At 37.7% G+C, this 12,896-nt stretch overlaps 1 protein-coding gene across 1 annotated transcript in view; it reads right to left on the reverse strand.

Moving 5' to 3' along the window:
• COL19A1 (collagen type XIX alpha 1 chain) overlaps positions 1 to 12,896 on the reverse strand; it is a 173,201-nt gene that overhangs the window by 132,952 nt on the left and 27,353 nt on the right. Inside the window, exons 5-9 of the mRNA XM_053973303.1 lie at positions 10,117 to 10,240; positions 9,459 to 9,734; positions 7,975 to 8,055; positions 4,231 to 4,356; positions 3,696 to 3,758 (exon numbers count right to left, since the gene is read on the reverse strand). Coding sequence (XP_053829278.1) covers positions 3,696 to 3,758; positions 4,231 to 4,356; positions 7,975 to 8,055; positions 9,459 to 9,734; positions 10,117 to 10,240 — 670 coding nt within the window. The remainder of the gene's footprint in view (positions 1 to 3,695; positions 3,759 to 4,230; positions 4,357 to 7,974; positions 8,056 to 9,458; positions 9,735 to 10,116; positions 10,241 to 12,896) is intronic.

A 12,896-nucleotide genomic window follows, 5' to 3' on the forward strand; every position in this document is an offset into this window, starting at 1 on the left:
TTTTAAGAGGAAAGTCAGAGTAGCAGGAAAGAAAGACTAGCAAGGAAAATAGGCAGAAAGAACAGTTCAGCCACTTCATTTGTTCTCCAGGAGATCTTTTTTCATATCATTCTATTACAAATATTTTCCTACTGCAATAATATATTGCATAAACCTATCTCTACCAATCCTAAAATAGCCTTTTAAATGTCTTTTTTTAAAGCAAAATTTAAATTAATGAAGTTGAATAGCAATAAATTTCTCCATGGTGTGCCTCAACAGGCATTTTAATATTTGAAAGCAATCTGCCTCTGGCTTTTTGGTCCCTACTTCACTTACAGCATTAACCCATGACCTATTAACACAGTTAACATTGGTTTAATGTTATATAAAAATATTTAATTCTGTTTAGATCTCAATTTAAAATATTTCATGGGCACTCAATCTGCTTAAAATAAATAAAAGCAGAAAACATAGTTATTTTTTTAGCCTCCTTGAGAGAGAAAATCAGTTTATATATTCAGCATATATGTAATCATTCCAATTATGGTCACCTATATTCTGTCTTTCGGAAGAATTTCTACATACTGAGGACAAAACAGGATCTTTACAACGTTATCAAAAGACATTTGCTAACAACAAATATATTTGTAAGATTCTGAGTAGCTAAATACGATGCTGAAGTAGTACAAATTGCAACCAAATGGAAAACACAGTAAATATCTCACTCAGATCAGCAGAAGAGAAAACCCAACTCCACAGTAGATATCAAAATGTGCTAAAATCACAGGAGACTTCCACCTGATTTGTGTCCACTTGCAACTTGTGAAATACACTGTGCTAAGAATCAAGCTGCCATGAGAATAATAGAGAATATTATTTAGGGATAGTCCAAATTGTATGCTTAGTAAGTAGTAAACAAAGTTGGTCCAGGCAATTTTTTCACTTTTAATTGCTGAGAAATTAAAGAACAGCAGGTGGTCCCTTGCTGCAGAAACGGATCTCCCAGCAAAAATATCCTGCAGAGCAAACCAGCTATTTCATGCCTGAAGGGTGGGAGATCAGAGTTTTGAATGAAGAACTGTCCTCATGAAGTCATAATGGAAGGCCAGGTATACAAATAGGAAAGTCATTCACACAAATGGCATAATTTGGATCAGTGATGCTCCTGTGCATTCAGATGCACTGCTTGCCAGGGATATATCAATATTTGCATGAATGCTTGTTCCAGTGGAAATATGGCACCCCATCCATACTTTGGGCCTGCAATATACTTTGAATTTTGGCTCAGACCTGTTCAGAGGTACTAAGATGAACCAAGAGTACAGGAATGGAGTGGACACAGGCTAATAATTAAGTTCAAAATGTCTAAAATGGCTTATAAATTATCACACTTTACATTAGTGATAGCTTAGATGTTCCTGAATAGTCTGACCTTAGGGAGTAATGATGTTAGACTGAAGAGAAGGGCAATTTTGAGGGGCTTGAATATAGCCTAATATCAATCTCTGTCAGTAGAGACTTCCTTGTCAATCCCACAGCAACAAAAAAAGATGTCAATTCAATCATACAATTAATTAAGGTGAATGGGAAATTGGAATGTGAAAGAGAAGCTGAGCACAAGCAAAGGGGGAAATGTGCTTAGGAACCACACACAATTCAGAGAAGACCTGTTTTTTTCATAACTAGCCAGCAAAGTTATCAAGAAGCTGCCTATTTCGTGTATTATATATTACAAGACACTCAGCCAGAGTCTGTTAGTTTCCTTTACATAATCTGACAATAGGTCATGTATCCTACATGTCTGGAATGTTCTGGAGCCTTTCTGTCTCTTCAGGTCTAATTACTGATGTAACAAGGCCGTCATTGAGAATGAGTGTTACTGAAAACTTGCGTAAATGCAGAGTCAATGAGAAAAATGGTATTAAAATCTCAGAGAATGTTGCTTTCAGCTCCATCATGGCAGGCACTATTTAACACAAGATTTGTTTGCTCCCAAAGGTCAGTGAGCCAATCCTGATCACAGTCATACTGTGCCCTCCATCCAACCCCCCTTCCCCATCCCCCCAAAAAAGAAAAAAAAAACACCCACTGCAAAGCTAGGAAGTAACAAGTACTGGTCAATTATAAGAAAAGTTCAAATTAAGTAGCTTTCTACCTGTTTGGTGTACTACTCCTGACTTTAACCTGGTGATTCATTTAATTTTGTGAAAGGATATTTATGAATGTCAATACACTCTCTTTAGGTTAAACTTTTGGGTGCAGTGGGGTTCATTGACTCTCAGATAGTTCCATGCACAGAGAATCCATGCAATGAGGCTCTTTTTTTGTAAAACAAGTGGGAGAACAAAACCTTACATGCTTTGTTTAGAGGCACTCTGCTTAGCATGGTAAATACTGCTAATTGGCAGGGAGATTAAATGGCAAAAAAAAAAAAAAATCAGACTTGTGAAGTCTGCTTTCCCAATTTAGTAGCAATGGTCTAAATGGATCAGGTCAGGAGCAGAAGAACTATTTCCCAAATAAATGCTAGGAAACTCCCAATGCTGCTAGCATAAGCTAAAACTAAAAACTGACAATTGTTTAATACACTCCAGATAAAAATTTCATGATTAGGTCTGAAAACTGACAGCAGTCCCTCTAGGTTGATCTGGACTATAGAAACTAACATGAATGAACTTTTTTTTTCACCTAAAAACACAGCTTGTGTCAAAAGTGAAATATATACTGGAGGGGAGGAGTTGTGGTGGGGGGCAATATACTGTGAAGGAATGTTCTTAATTTCAACCAGCTGTGTAGATAAGCCTTCTCAGAACTGGACCCTTTTCAGCCACATACTACAGTTATCAGAACTCTCTTGGCTTCACAAACAATTTAATCACATATTAAATGGTGTGCTGCAAGGTAGGATGTTGGGGCAGGATACCTCTGGATTAGGACAGTCTAGGCATCTTCCTCTCACACTGCATTCCCTGAACTCAATTGCTATCTCACTGTCTTTGTGGCAGATTTTCAAAAGTTTATTCAATTTGCCCCCTCTAATAGCACATGGAAAACACATTCCCAGACATGTCTTAATTCAGCATCCTCCAATAAAATTTAAGGAATGGAGTGTGAAAGGAAAACATCTGATATGTTGACCTATACAATAGGAAATTCCAAGCTACATAGCATAAGAATATAATGGTAAGCATTACAGGAAAATTCAGAAAAGGCACAAGGAAAGGACCAACTGGCCTGTCCTAGAGACTTGCCAATGTCAGATTCTTCTCTCTTCACAATTAACAGTTTCAGGTAGGAGTGTTGTTAAAAAATATAGGGAGGTCATATTTCATACCCTCCTACTGATGATTGCAAGGATGATTCCACCACATGGGATTCTGGCCATCAGCAGTGATGTACACACGTGAGATGGAAAAGTTCTTGTCAGATTATCTCCATACCTTCTGTATAAGGCATGGTGACAGGGCTGGGGAGGCATGTGCTTCCCAGGCAGGTAAACTGTGCTCCACAGAGCTGATGAGGTGACCCCAAAGTGGGGAAGCTGTAAGAGGTCTGACAGGGAGCTCACACACAGAGCCAGCCACTGACTGATAAAGGATCTACCCTGTGCTCAGGCAGATTCCTTTAAGGAATAACAGAATCCATATAATTCCCATTTAAGAATGATAAGCCAATGACAAGGCTTGAAAAAGAGAATTCAAGTGATATTTTACCTTTTCACCTTTCTCTCCTTTGTGGCCTGGCAAACCAGCTACTCCTGGTAATCCTGCTTCTCCCTGATTTTAAAAGAAATAAAAAAGTCAACAAAGCAGATCTCAAATATATTTGGTTAGGTTTCCTGTCTTTGTCGCAAATGCCTGAAAAAGCAAACGACTCAATAAATATAGTGCAACACCCAGGAGAAATATTGAAAGAAAACAAACATTATGTAGAATATAATTCATTCTCAAGTAAAAATATTTACACTAAATATAATGCCTAAATATAATTCTCAATTTTACCATGGTACTTTATTGGGTGTATACTCAAACAATTAAACCTTACTGACATCTCTAACTTAACATTAAATCCAAATGTACTGTTTTTTAACTGGGAAATACAATGTAAACATGTTACAATACTACGAACCAGTAAGATTTTTTCATGACTGAAAAAAAAAAAAAAACCCCAAAAAAACCACCAACTGTTTTTATATCCAACAGGATTAAACAGCATGATGCATTAAAAAGCAACAGGAAAACTTTATACTTTATTTGGAAAGCAGTAGCATCTCTGTGTAGATTCTTGCTGCATCCCTGGAAGCGTGTATATTTTGCTGGCATGAACAGTCACTGGTGATGAAGTTGTAGCTAGTAACCTCTCCTCATGTGGGCACTAAAAAAAAAAAAAAAAAAAAAAATTTTCTGGTTTTTGGTCCACTTTGGTTAACAGGTAAATACCATCCAACTGCTTGTTTTAAGTTATCTTCTGTTTTAATACTCCTGTACAAACCATATACAGAAAGTGACAACAATTTCCAAGCAGAGAAAAAAGCTGTAAAAAAATAAAATCTAGATATTGAGATCCTTCTGTACTAAAACTGATGCCAGTTAAAACTGATATGACTGTCCCACTTCTTTCTTCCAAAATACAGATGAATAAAGAGGAAAAAGTCTCCCAAAATTAGATGTAATGAAACAGAAAATGTTGATGGGGATAAAGAAAAAAGATAGTACTGCATAGTCTCATCCTCTCCTCTGCCCTGCTTCTAAGTGCAAAATATAAAAGTGAATGCTGAGAAAATTTTTTTTTTTTTTTTTTGGTAGTTAAATACTTCTGGCATAGATAGTTTGGAAACAAACAAAAAAGCCCTGAAGCCAAGATTTACCTGTCTCTGACTCTGAGAACTGAGTCAACCTGAAGAAATACTACAGGACAAGTCAACAGAACCTGCTAAATCTCAGTAAGTCTCATTAAGATGTAATGAAGTTTTTTTTTGAGCCTTCTGTCAGAGAAATTCCCACAGGATTTTCTGCTTAGCATAGAAATTTTTTATCCAAGTATAAATTCCTTCCCTTAAATTACTCAAAATGTAGCTGTTATAGTGGGTAAGGAAGTTGTGAAAAAAATAAGTCAGAAAATGTAATGCTAGTTTTAATATGAAAGTCATTAACAAGTAGTCCACCATTTCTTACATCTTAAACATAAGACATACAAATGAAACTGCTTGTGCTTTTAGCTACATAGATGCATGAATATCTACACGTTATTGATAAAGCCTATTGTTAAGCTTTTTGTGTTCATATATAATTCAGGTTTGTTTTGTTCTTGGTTTTTTTGCTACTGTGTCATAACTGCTCAATAAATTCTATTTCCAAGCACAAAGTGGAACATACAGAAATTCCATTCATTCCACTTTTGCATAAGGTTATGCATTCAAGACAAAGTCTGCATTACTATCAAGAATATATTTAGAAATATAGTTGAACTATTAATCATTGTTAAAACTGAAATTTCCCCCCTGAAATTAGACCATGTTTCTTTCATGCTTCTCAGCACCAAGCAGTCTTGTGCTCTTTTGTTCTTGGGCAGATTTTTCTCTCTCATTCAGGTACACTTTCCCCTATCTCTTTGTAGATGTAATCAATCAGTCCTCCTACATGCTCTGGGCTTTTTTTTTGCTGACTACAACCTTGGTGGTGATGGCAATGTCCACTGTCTCAGAGGAGCCTGATCTTACAGACTACTTACAACTAGCAGGCCAATAATTAAACACAGTGTCTTTCTGAGGCTATTTGTGGTTTGGTTGGTTTTTATTTTGGGTTTTTTTTTGGGTTTTTTTTTTGTTTTGTTTTTTTTTTTGGTTTTTTTGTTTTGTTTTGTTTTGTTTTTTTTGGGTTTTTTTTTCTTTAATGGGTTAGTGTCGTGGTTTGACATGGAAGTGAATTTTTTCCAGGAAGTTGGGTCAAACCAATCAGTGGTCAGGTTTGGATATTGGCACCTGGAGTGACCACTGAAAGTATGGACACGCCTCTGAGAACACAGGGGGTTAAAAGCAAGAACTCCCAGGAGAACTGTCTCTTTTGGTTCCGGTCGTCAGAGAGTGCAGGCTCTCCCCTGCCCAGCTACGGGCTGGGTGGGGGAGGGGAAGCCACGCGGCCTTGTCCAGGTAGGCCGAGGGGCTGAGGGTCTGGAACCGAGCCAGCTCCTGGACGGAAGGGTGGAGAGGAGCGGAGATGCCGTTGCTCCCCCCCCCCCCCCCCCCAAGAGGGAAAGAGACAGAGAGCCTGGCAGCACCTGGAAATTTGCCGGCAGAGGAGAAGGAGAAGGGGGAGGGATGTCCAGCGTGGGAGGCGGAATGCCGGACCGAGATATCAGCCGTCCAGGGAGTCTGAACGTTTAACCCTTTCCAGGAAATGAGGGCTTTTTAAAAGTATTACTCCTCCTTGATTTGTAGTGGAAGAGAGATAGTCCGGGACTTGAGATGTTAGAAGAAGAAATATTTAGGTGGGAGGAGATGATGAAGTAGCTTTTGGCTGGACTTTTCTTGTTAGCCATGGACTGAACCAAAATCTCCTGCAATAGAGACTGCAGTGGTGACCCAGGGAGACCTGTATCAGCTTCGAACAGCACAAGAATGGCAAGAAACGAAGAAAGCTGAAGAGGGAATGGTGATACTCTCTGTCTTCAGGAAGAAGATGAGTCCTGTTTTTGGACCCCTCGGCCCCAGGGGAAAATGGGGGGGACTGTAGTCCCAGGATGAGAAACTGAACTGTTGTATTTTTGGGTCCGTGGCAAAGCATCCTTAAAGGAGCCCTATGAGCAGTCTGTCCATGCACGGTGGTGAGAGCACTGTGCCATGGAATGGAGAGTGTCACACTGGCAGATTTTTTTTTTCCGGGCGGTTGCCATATGTGACAGGGAAACACAGGGGGGCAGCTGTGTTTCCTGTGGGGGGTCTGTGGTGCAAGAGAGACTTCTCTCTCCCTTGATAGTTTAAGCATAGATTACCTGAAGGGTGGTAATTTGATCAAGAATCCCGGGTGATGTTTCATGGCTGGGTGTTTTTGGAATTGGGAGGAGGAGGGGTGGTTTAAAAGGTCTTCATCCTGGATTTAGTTTATGTGTTTTCTGTATTAGTAGTAGTTTAATAAAGTTTTTTTTTCCTTATTATTAAGCTTGGGCCTGCTCTGCTCTGTTCCTGATAACATCTCACAGCATTTATTTAGAAAAGGTGCATTTTCATGGGGACACTGGCATTGCACCAGTGTCTAACCATGACAGTTAGATTGAGCAAAATAATTACATCTACAACTTCAAGCTATGGTTCTACTGTCTTCCAGTTTACATTGATTCTTGTCTATCAAAACAAGAAGGAAAAGTAAACTCTTTAAATCAATGTTTTCCCTCATGTTAAACAATATATACACATCAGCATGTGCATTCTAAAGAAGAAAGTATTTCATAGAATCAAGGTTGGAAGAGACCTGTAGGATCAAGTGAAACCATCAACCTACCACTACAACTTTGCAGTTATCAAAAGACCCATTCCTCCATTTTAGTGTACTAAAATAAAGAAAACTCAACACCATCCTATTTTCCTTCTCTTCCACTGTCATGCAGACTCTTTCATGGGCTTTGCTTGTATCAGCTATAAAGCTTCACAAGATGCAACTGTTACTGAAATGGCCTCTGTTGTTGGAAACCATTCTCAAGCCATCGCAGTGATTTGTTTCCTACTCTCTAAGGCTTCTTCAGTTACTAATTAGAAATTAATCAATGTCAAGGAATGCATTTAAAAAGCACTAGCAGCACCTAGTGCCTTTTGCTGATGTTCCACTGTACCATTTACTTAGGCAGCAAAAAACTATGTACCATGACTCTAGATATGGAATTCATTTTTAGGAGGTAATTAAACTATCACCTTTGTTGAAGTTTTTTTACAGCTCTTTAGCAAGAAACAATAAAGTAATTACTTTTGTATTAACATTTGAATTTTAACAGATAGCTTACCAAGTCTGCAGATATTTCACAACATGTATCTTCTGTTGCAAGTTGTGAATTACAATAAACTGCTATGTGGTGAAGTTCAATCTATTAAGGAATACAAAAGAAATTAATATGAGGTGTAAAAAATTATGCATTATGGCATGCTTTTTCTTATCTTGGGCTAGTAAACTTTCTCTTTGAAACACTGCATATTTCTGAAATGCTAGAAAAAGACAAATCAAAAACAATTACACAACTCCTCATTTAAGGAACAAATTATGCAATCTATTACTTTAATGTAAATCAATTTTAGATTTCATTTATTTTCATGTAAGTTGCATCCATCTCTATTGCTTTGCTATATTACACAGGCATTTTAGCCTTGTAGACATCCTCTGCAAACCTTCTCTTCAGGAATGTAATTTTCCTCTGCAGGAAACTAAAAAAAAAGGTTTGATAAACTCTCTATCACATGCATCTATTGCTTTGGAGAGACCTTTGCCTGGACATTGCCACTAAATCACCTGAAGAGCAAAAATCACAAATTCTGTATGTAAAGCTTTTGCTTCAGAGATTTGTTTTGGGTGGATGGAACAATGAGAAGCAAGTAATATTCTAACTTGTATTCTTGTCCTCATATTCCTCTTTCTGCATCAGTTCTATATCCTCCTGCAATGTTAGCTTGCAATTACAATGTGCTATTTTCCTCTGGAACCCTACAGTGTACTTAACATCGCTGAAGCTTTCTGGTGGTCACTAAAAACCCCAAGGCAGATGTTTTAAACCTGGTAGCTGCATGTCACTGTACTTAAAACAAACTGATATTTCCTGAAGATTTCAAATTACTCTATGTGCTTTCAAGTTACTTTCCTCCCTGCGTGAGGAAACCGAAGATAGCATCCCTGGGACAGAAAATAGCCCAGAATATTATGGAGTTTCCTTGGGTAATTCTTGTACCAAAGGCTGCAGGAAACAACCTCTGGCCACTTCCTAATCCCTCCCTTTTGGATAAGGGAGAGACAACTGTGCCCCTATTTCTACATAGCTGAATTACTCTAGAAGACCTCAATACAGAAGTAATCCTTAATTATTTTGTGTCTTCCCTTTATCAAAGACAAAGTGTAACAGATGACTGATATAAACCTATAAATAAATCTTATTAAAAATGAAAGAAAATAATTAGGACTGCAAGTTACCTTTAAACATAGAAATAATATATCAGTGGTAATTAGGTGGCTCTTTCTTTAAATTAAATACAGAAAAACAGATCCTTAAAGCAGGACTGAGTTCTATGCAGTTACTTTGGCAACAGCTTTGTCTTAGCAGATGCTACATCATTGAATAATGTTTAGAGAAAAAACACTTAAGGACTTCAATTTAAGAATACACACTCAAGAATAATGACTGGGTTTGAACATTTTATCTACATGATTCTTTACAACTGTGTTAGTAAAAGTGTGGCTAAAACATTATTTCAAGTTATCTGTTTGTCCTTTCATACTACTCACATCTACAGGCTTATCATCCGCAGCACGAGAAGCAATCAGTGTCCTTCCCTGCAAGTCAATGGTGAATTTTTCATCAGTCTGCTTTCTCTCAATTAAATTACAATCCAAATAGAGGGAAATGATCCCTGACTGCACGCTAATACCAAGCTTATGCCACTGCCGATCAAACAATGGATAAATTTCTCGACTCTTGAAAGTGTAGTGCAGTATATTTCCCTGAGAGGATTTGGTCATATACTCCACCACCTTTTTTTTACCATCCAGGAGGACAGAGATCTGAAAGCAAGACAAAATAAAATAAGTGGTTATTTAAAAGTTATAAGGAAGAAGCACATAGGTAAACTAGATATAACAAAAATACTTCAACTACATACACTGGGGAAGAGTCATGTTATAAAGCATTCTTCTATGTAACTTGGTAAATACATATCAGCTATGAATCAAAACATGCATTTATTCTATTTTGCAGTCTAAACTGAATAGATTTTGCTAAATTTCAGTTATTCCTGCCACAAATTATAAATTATTTCGGAGCAGTCTGTCTATTTCGTATAAACTTTAGCTAAATCCATTAATGGAACATCCATTATTACATGTGCCATATTACATGTGGGAAAAAAGAAACTTTTTGAGGAAATAAATCAAAGATGACTCTAACCTCAGGTGTGTCATACTGATTTAAAACTTGCCATATATACCAACGCTCTTTCTTGGTATTTCGCCGTACACGGAACGTAGCAACCAGAGAATATTCTTCAGGAAGCCCATTTGGAAACACTTGCCTGGAACAGGAGGGAGGAAAAAGATTTCTTGTTATTCTTATATAAACAAGCACTGCTTAAAAGGAATGAACAGAAATAATACCTGGTGAAAACAAGAAGCCAAACACTTGCTCCCACTCATACATATTCACAGGTCTCAGCATTGAGAAGTGCTTCTTCTCAAAAGTACAATTCAGTCTTTTTATAAGAATAAATGACTGGAAGTTTTGTAATTAGTTTTTGGTCTAATTTTTTTAGCATCTGTGATTAATAGGAGTCCAAAAAGAAATGATGCAAAGCGAATGTCCCACATGAAAGTATTTAAAAATATGTCTTTTCCCAGTTTATTGCTTGGGATACTTGAATAAGTTTTGTAGAGGATTTGTGGAATAATCCCCATCCTTGGAGACTTTCAAAACACAGCTGGATAGGGCTCATAATAACCTGATCTAACTTTCAAGTTGGTCCTGCTTTGAGCAGGGATTTGATCCAGTGACCTCCATGGGCAATGACTCGGACATCTTGAGCATCAGAACAGTTGGACTTTATCAAGCTTGAAAAAAATAAGGAATGTATTTTAGAACAAATGATTTACTATTTTTTTGATTTTGGTATTACTTTCTTACCTAAGATGTGTCAATGTCTCCAAAAAAGTCTGACCTATCACAGAATGCACCTCAACACCACTTCCATGAACCCTTTGGAAAGTTTTTATTTCACAAAAAATGAAATCTCTACCTCAACTCTACTTTGGTAACCATTAAATATACACTAATTATGTATTAATTAAATTATGATAGTACAATCAACTTATTTAATTTGAAGCTTCTGCATTTCAAATTATTTATTTTCTAAGACAGAAGTGAGAAAATTAAAACCAGAGATCTCTACACAACACAGGAGTAGCAAAAGTGTTCACATTGCTGTTTGCCATCAGCTAGCCATGGTGCAAAAAGCATTCCCTGGATCAGAGTTCAGGAAACCTGACTCCCCACGCAGCAGAAAAATTTCCTTCATTTTATTTCCCACAATCACATGAAGCCAATGGTTTAATTCTAAAAAAAAACCAAAAAAAACCTGATGGGATTACAATTATACAGCAATGTGCTATAAAACTTTTCTTAAAAACAAAACAAAGTAAAACAAACAACAAAGGTGGGGGCAAAGAAAGAGCAAAGCACTACAGCTGATGAAACAATAGCCCCACAACCCTCGTGGACATTGTTGTACTTAGGAGCTCAGGAAAAAATGCCTCCTGTGCAGAGAAGCCTGCTCTAAATCCTGCCAAGGAGCTTCTTTATGGACTAGCACCTATTTAAGTCCCTCATGTGGGAATCACACTTCTTTGGCTTATTTCCCACAGCTGATTCCTGTTTTATCCTAGGACCAAATTGGCTGCTGTCCCACATTGTTAGTGGACCCATATGCTGTTGTACAGCTATAGATGTCGGAATGTCAAAAGGCAAGGCAAAAGAGAATAGGCTTGGCTGTACTTAGACCTAGATTTCATAGTTTGTATTTCAAATATAGCATAAAGAACATGCTTCATGATTTATATCTTCACTGGGCATGAGTGTGTGACTGCAGAACAATAAACTATCTGGACATGGGACCAGCCCTATGATTTCCTGCACCCCAGGCAGGCTAAGGAGATGGTATCTCAGGCTTACAGCTGTAAGCTAGACAGGATATCTGGCACCTGATGTGGATGGGAGCATTTGATTAGCTCTCCAAAATCAATTAACTTTCCCAGCTAAGTTCCATATTGGGGACACTGGGGAATTCACATTAATGGACAAAGGACAGACAACTGTGGAAAAGAAATGCTCAGAAGTCTTCACCAAATGAAAAGAGGGGAAACCATGATTGTTACTATAGGCCTGGAAGACAAGCAGAAGCAGTCTTTGGGTAAGGTGACACTATTTTCTACACACCCCCACCCACCCACCACTCCATCGCTTTTCACTGCATGCCTTCCTAACACTTTCACAGCCATTTAGATGTAAGACAGTATTAAGTCTTCTAAAACTGTGTTTGTCTCAGAATTTTCTCAAATAAGCTTGGTTGTGTGAGTACACGTGATATAAATTTACCTTCCTTAACTATTTACCAAACCATTCAGGAAACAAACGAAGAGCTAATGTATGGGCCAGCACTACACAAACCAGCAGGAGCTCACTCTAACTAACTTCCTTTACCTTTGAGCTGACAAAGAAAACTGTATTGAGAGAAGTGAGAAAAGCAGACAACATCAAATTAATTCCTAAGGACATTACCAATTTAAGTGAAGTCAACTAAAGAGGCAAGATTTAAGCAGAACTGGACCAAGGGTAAATTCAGTTAGATTCCAAAAATAACTTAGGTAGGAAAGTACTTCTGAAGGTCAATGGATTTAACCCTGAGCTTAAAGTAGGGACAACCAGAAAATTATATCAGGTTACTGTAAGTCTTGTCCTGCTGAGTTTTGGAAGTATCTAGAATGGAAATTATTCCACAACTCTTTGGAAAACTTGTTCCAGTATCTGGCCAACAAACAGCACAAATTTAATATACAGCTACCATATACCAGAGATATAACTTAACAGGAGCAGCATCTTTATTTTGAGAAGAGTTATCATTGGTGCCTAGATGAAAATTCCTGGGTGACCAAAAAATCGTTAACAGATGCTTTAAAGTA

This window comes from Vidua macroura, chromosome 3 (genome assembly GCF_024509145.1).
Source record: "Vidua macroura isolate BioBank_ID:100142 chromosome 3, ASM2450914v1, whole genome shotgun sequence".
Classification (NCBI taxonomy): domain Eukaryota; kingdom Metazoa; phylum Chordata; class Aves; order Passeriformes; family Viduidae; genus Vidua; species Vidua macroura.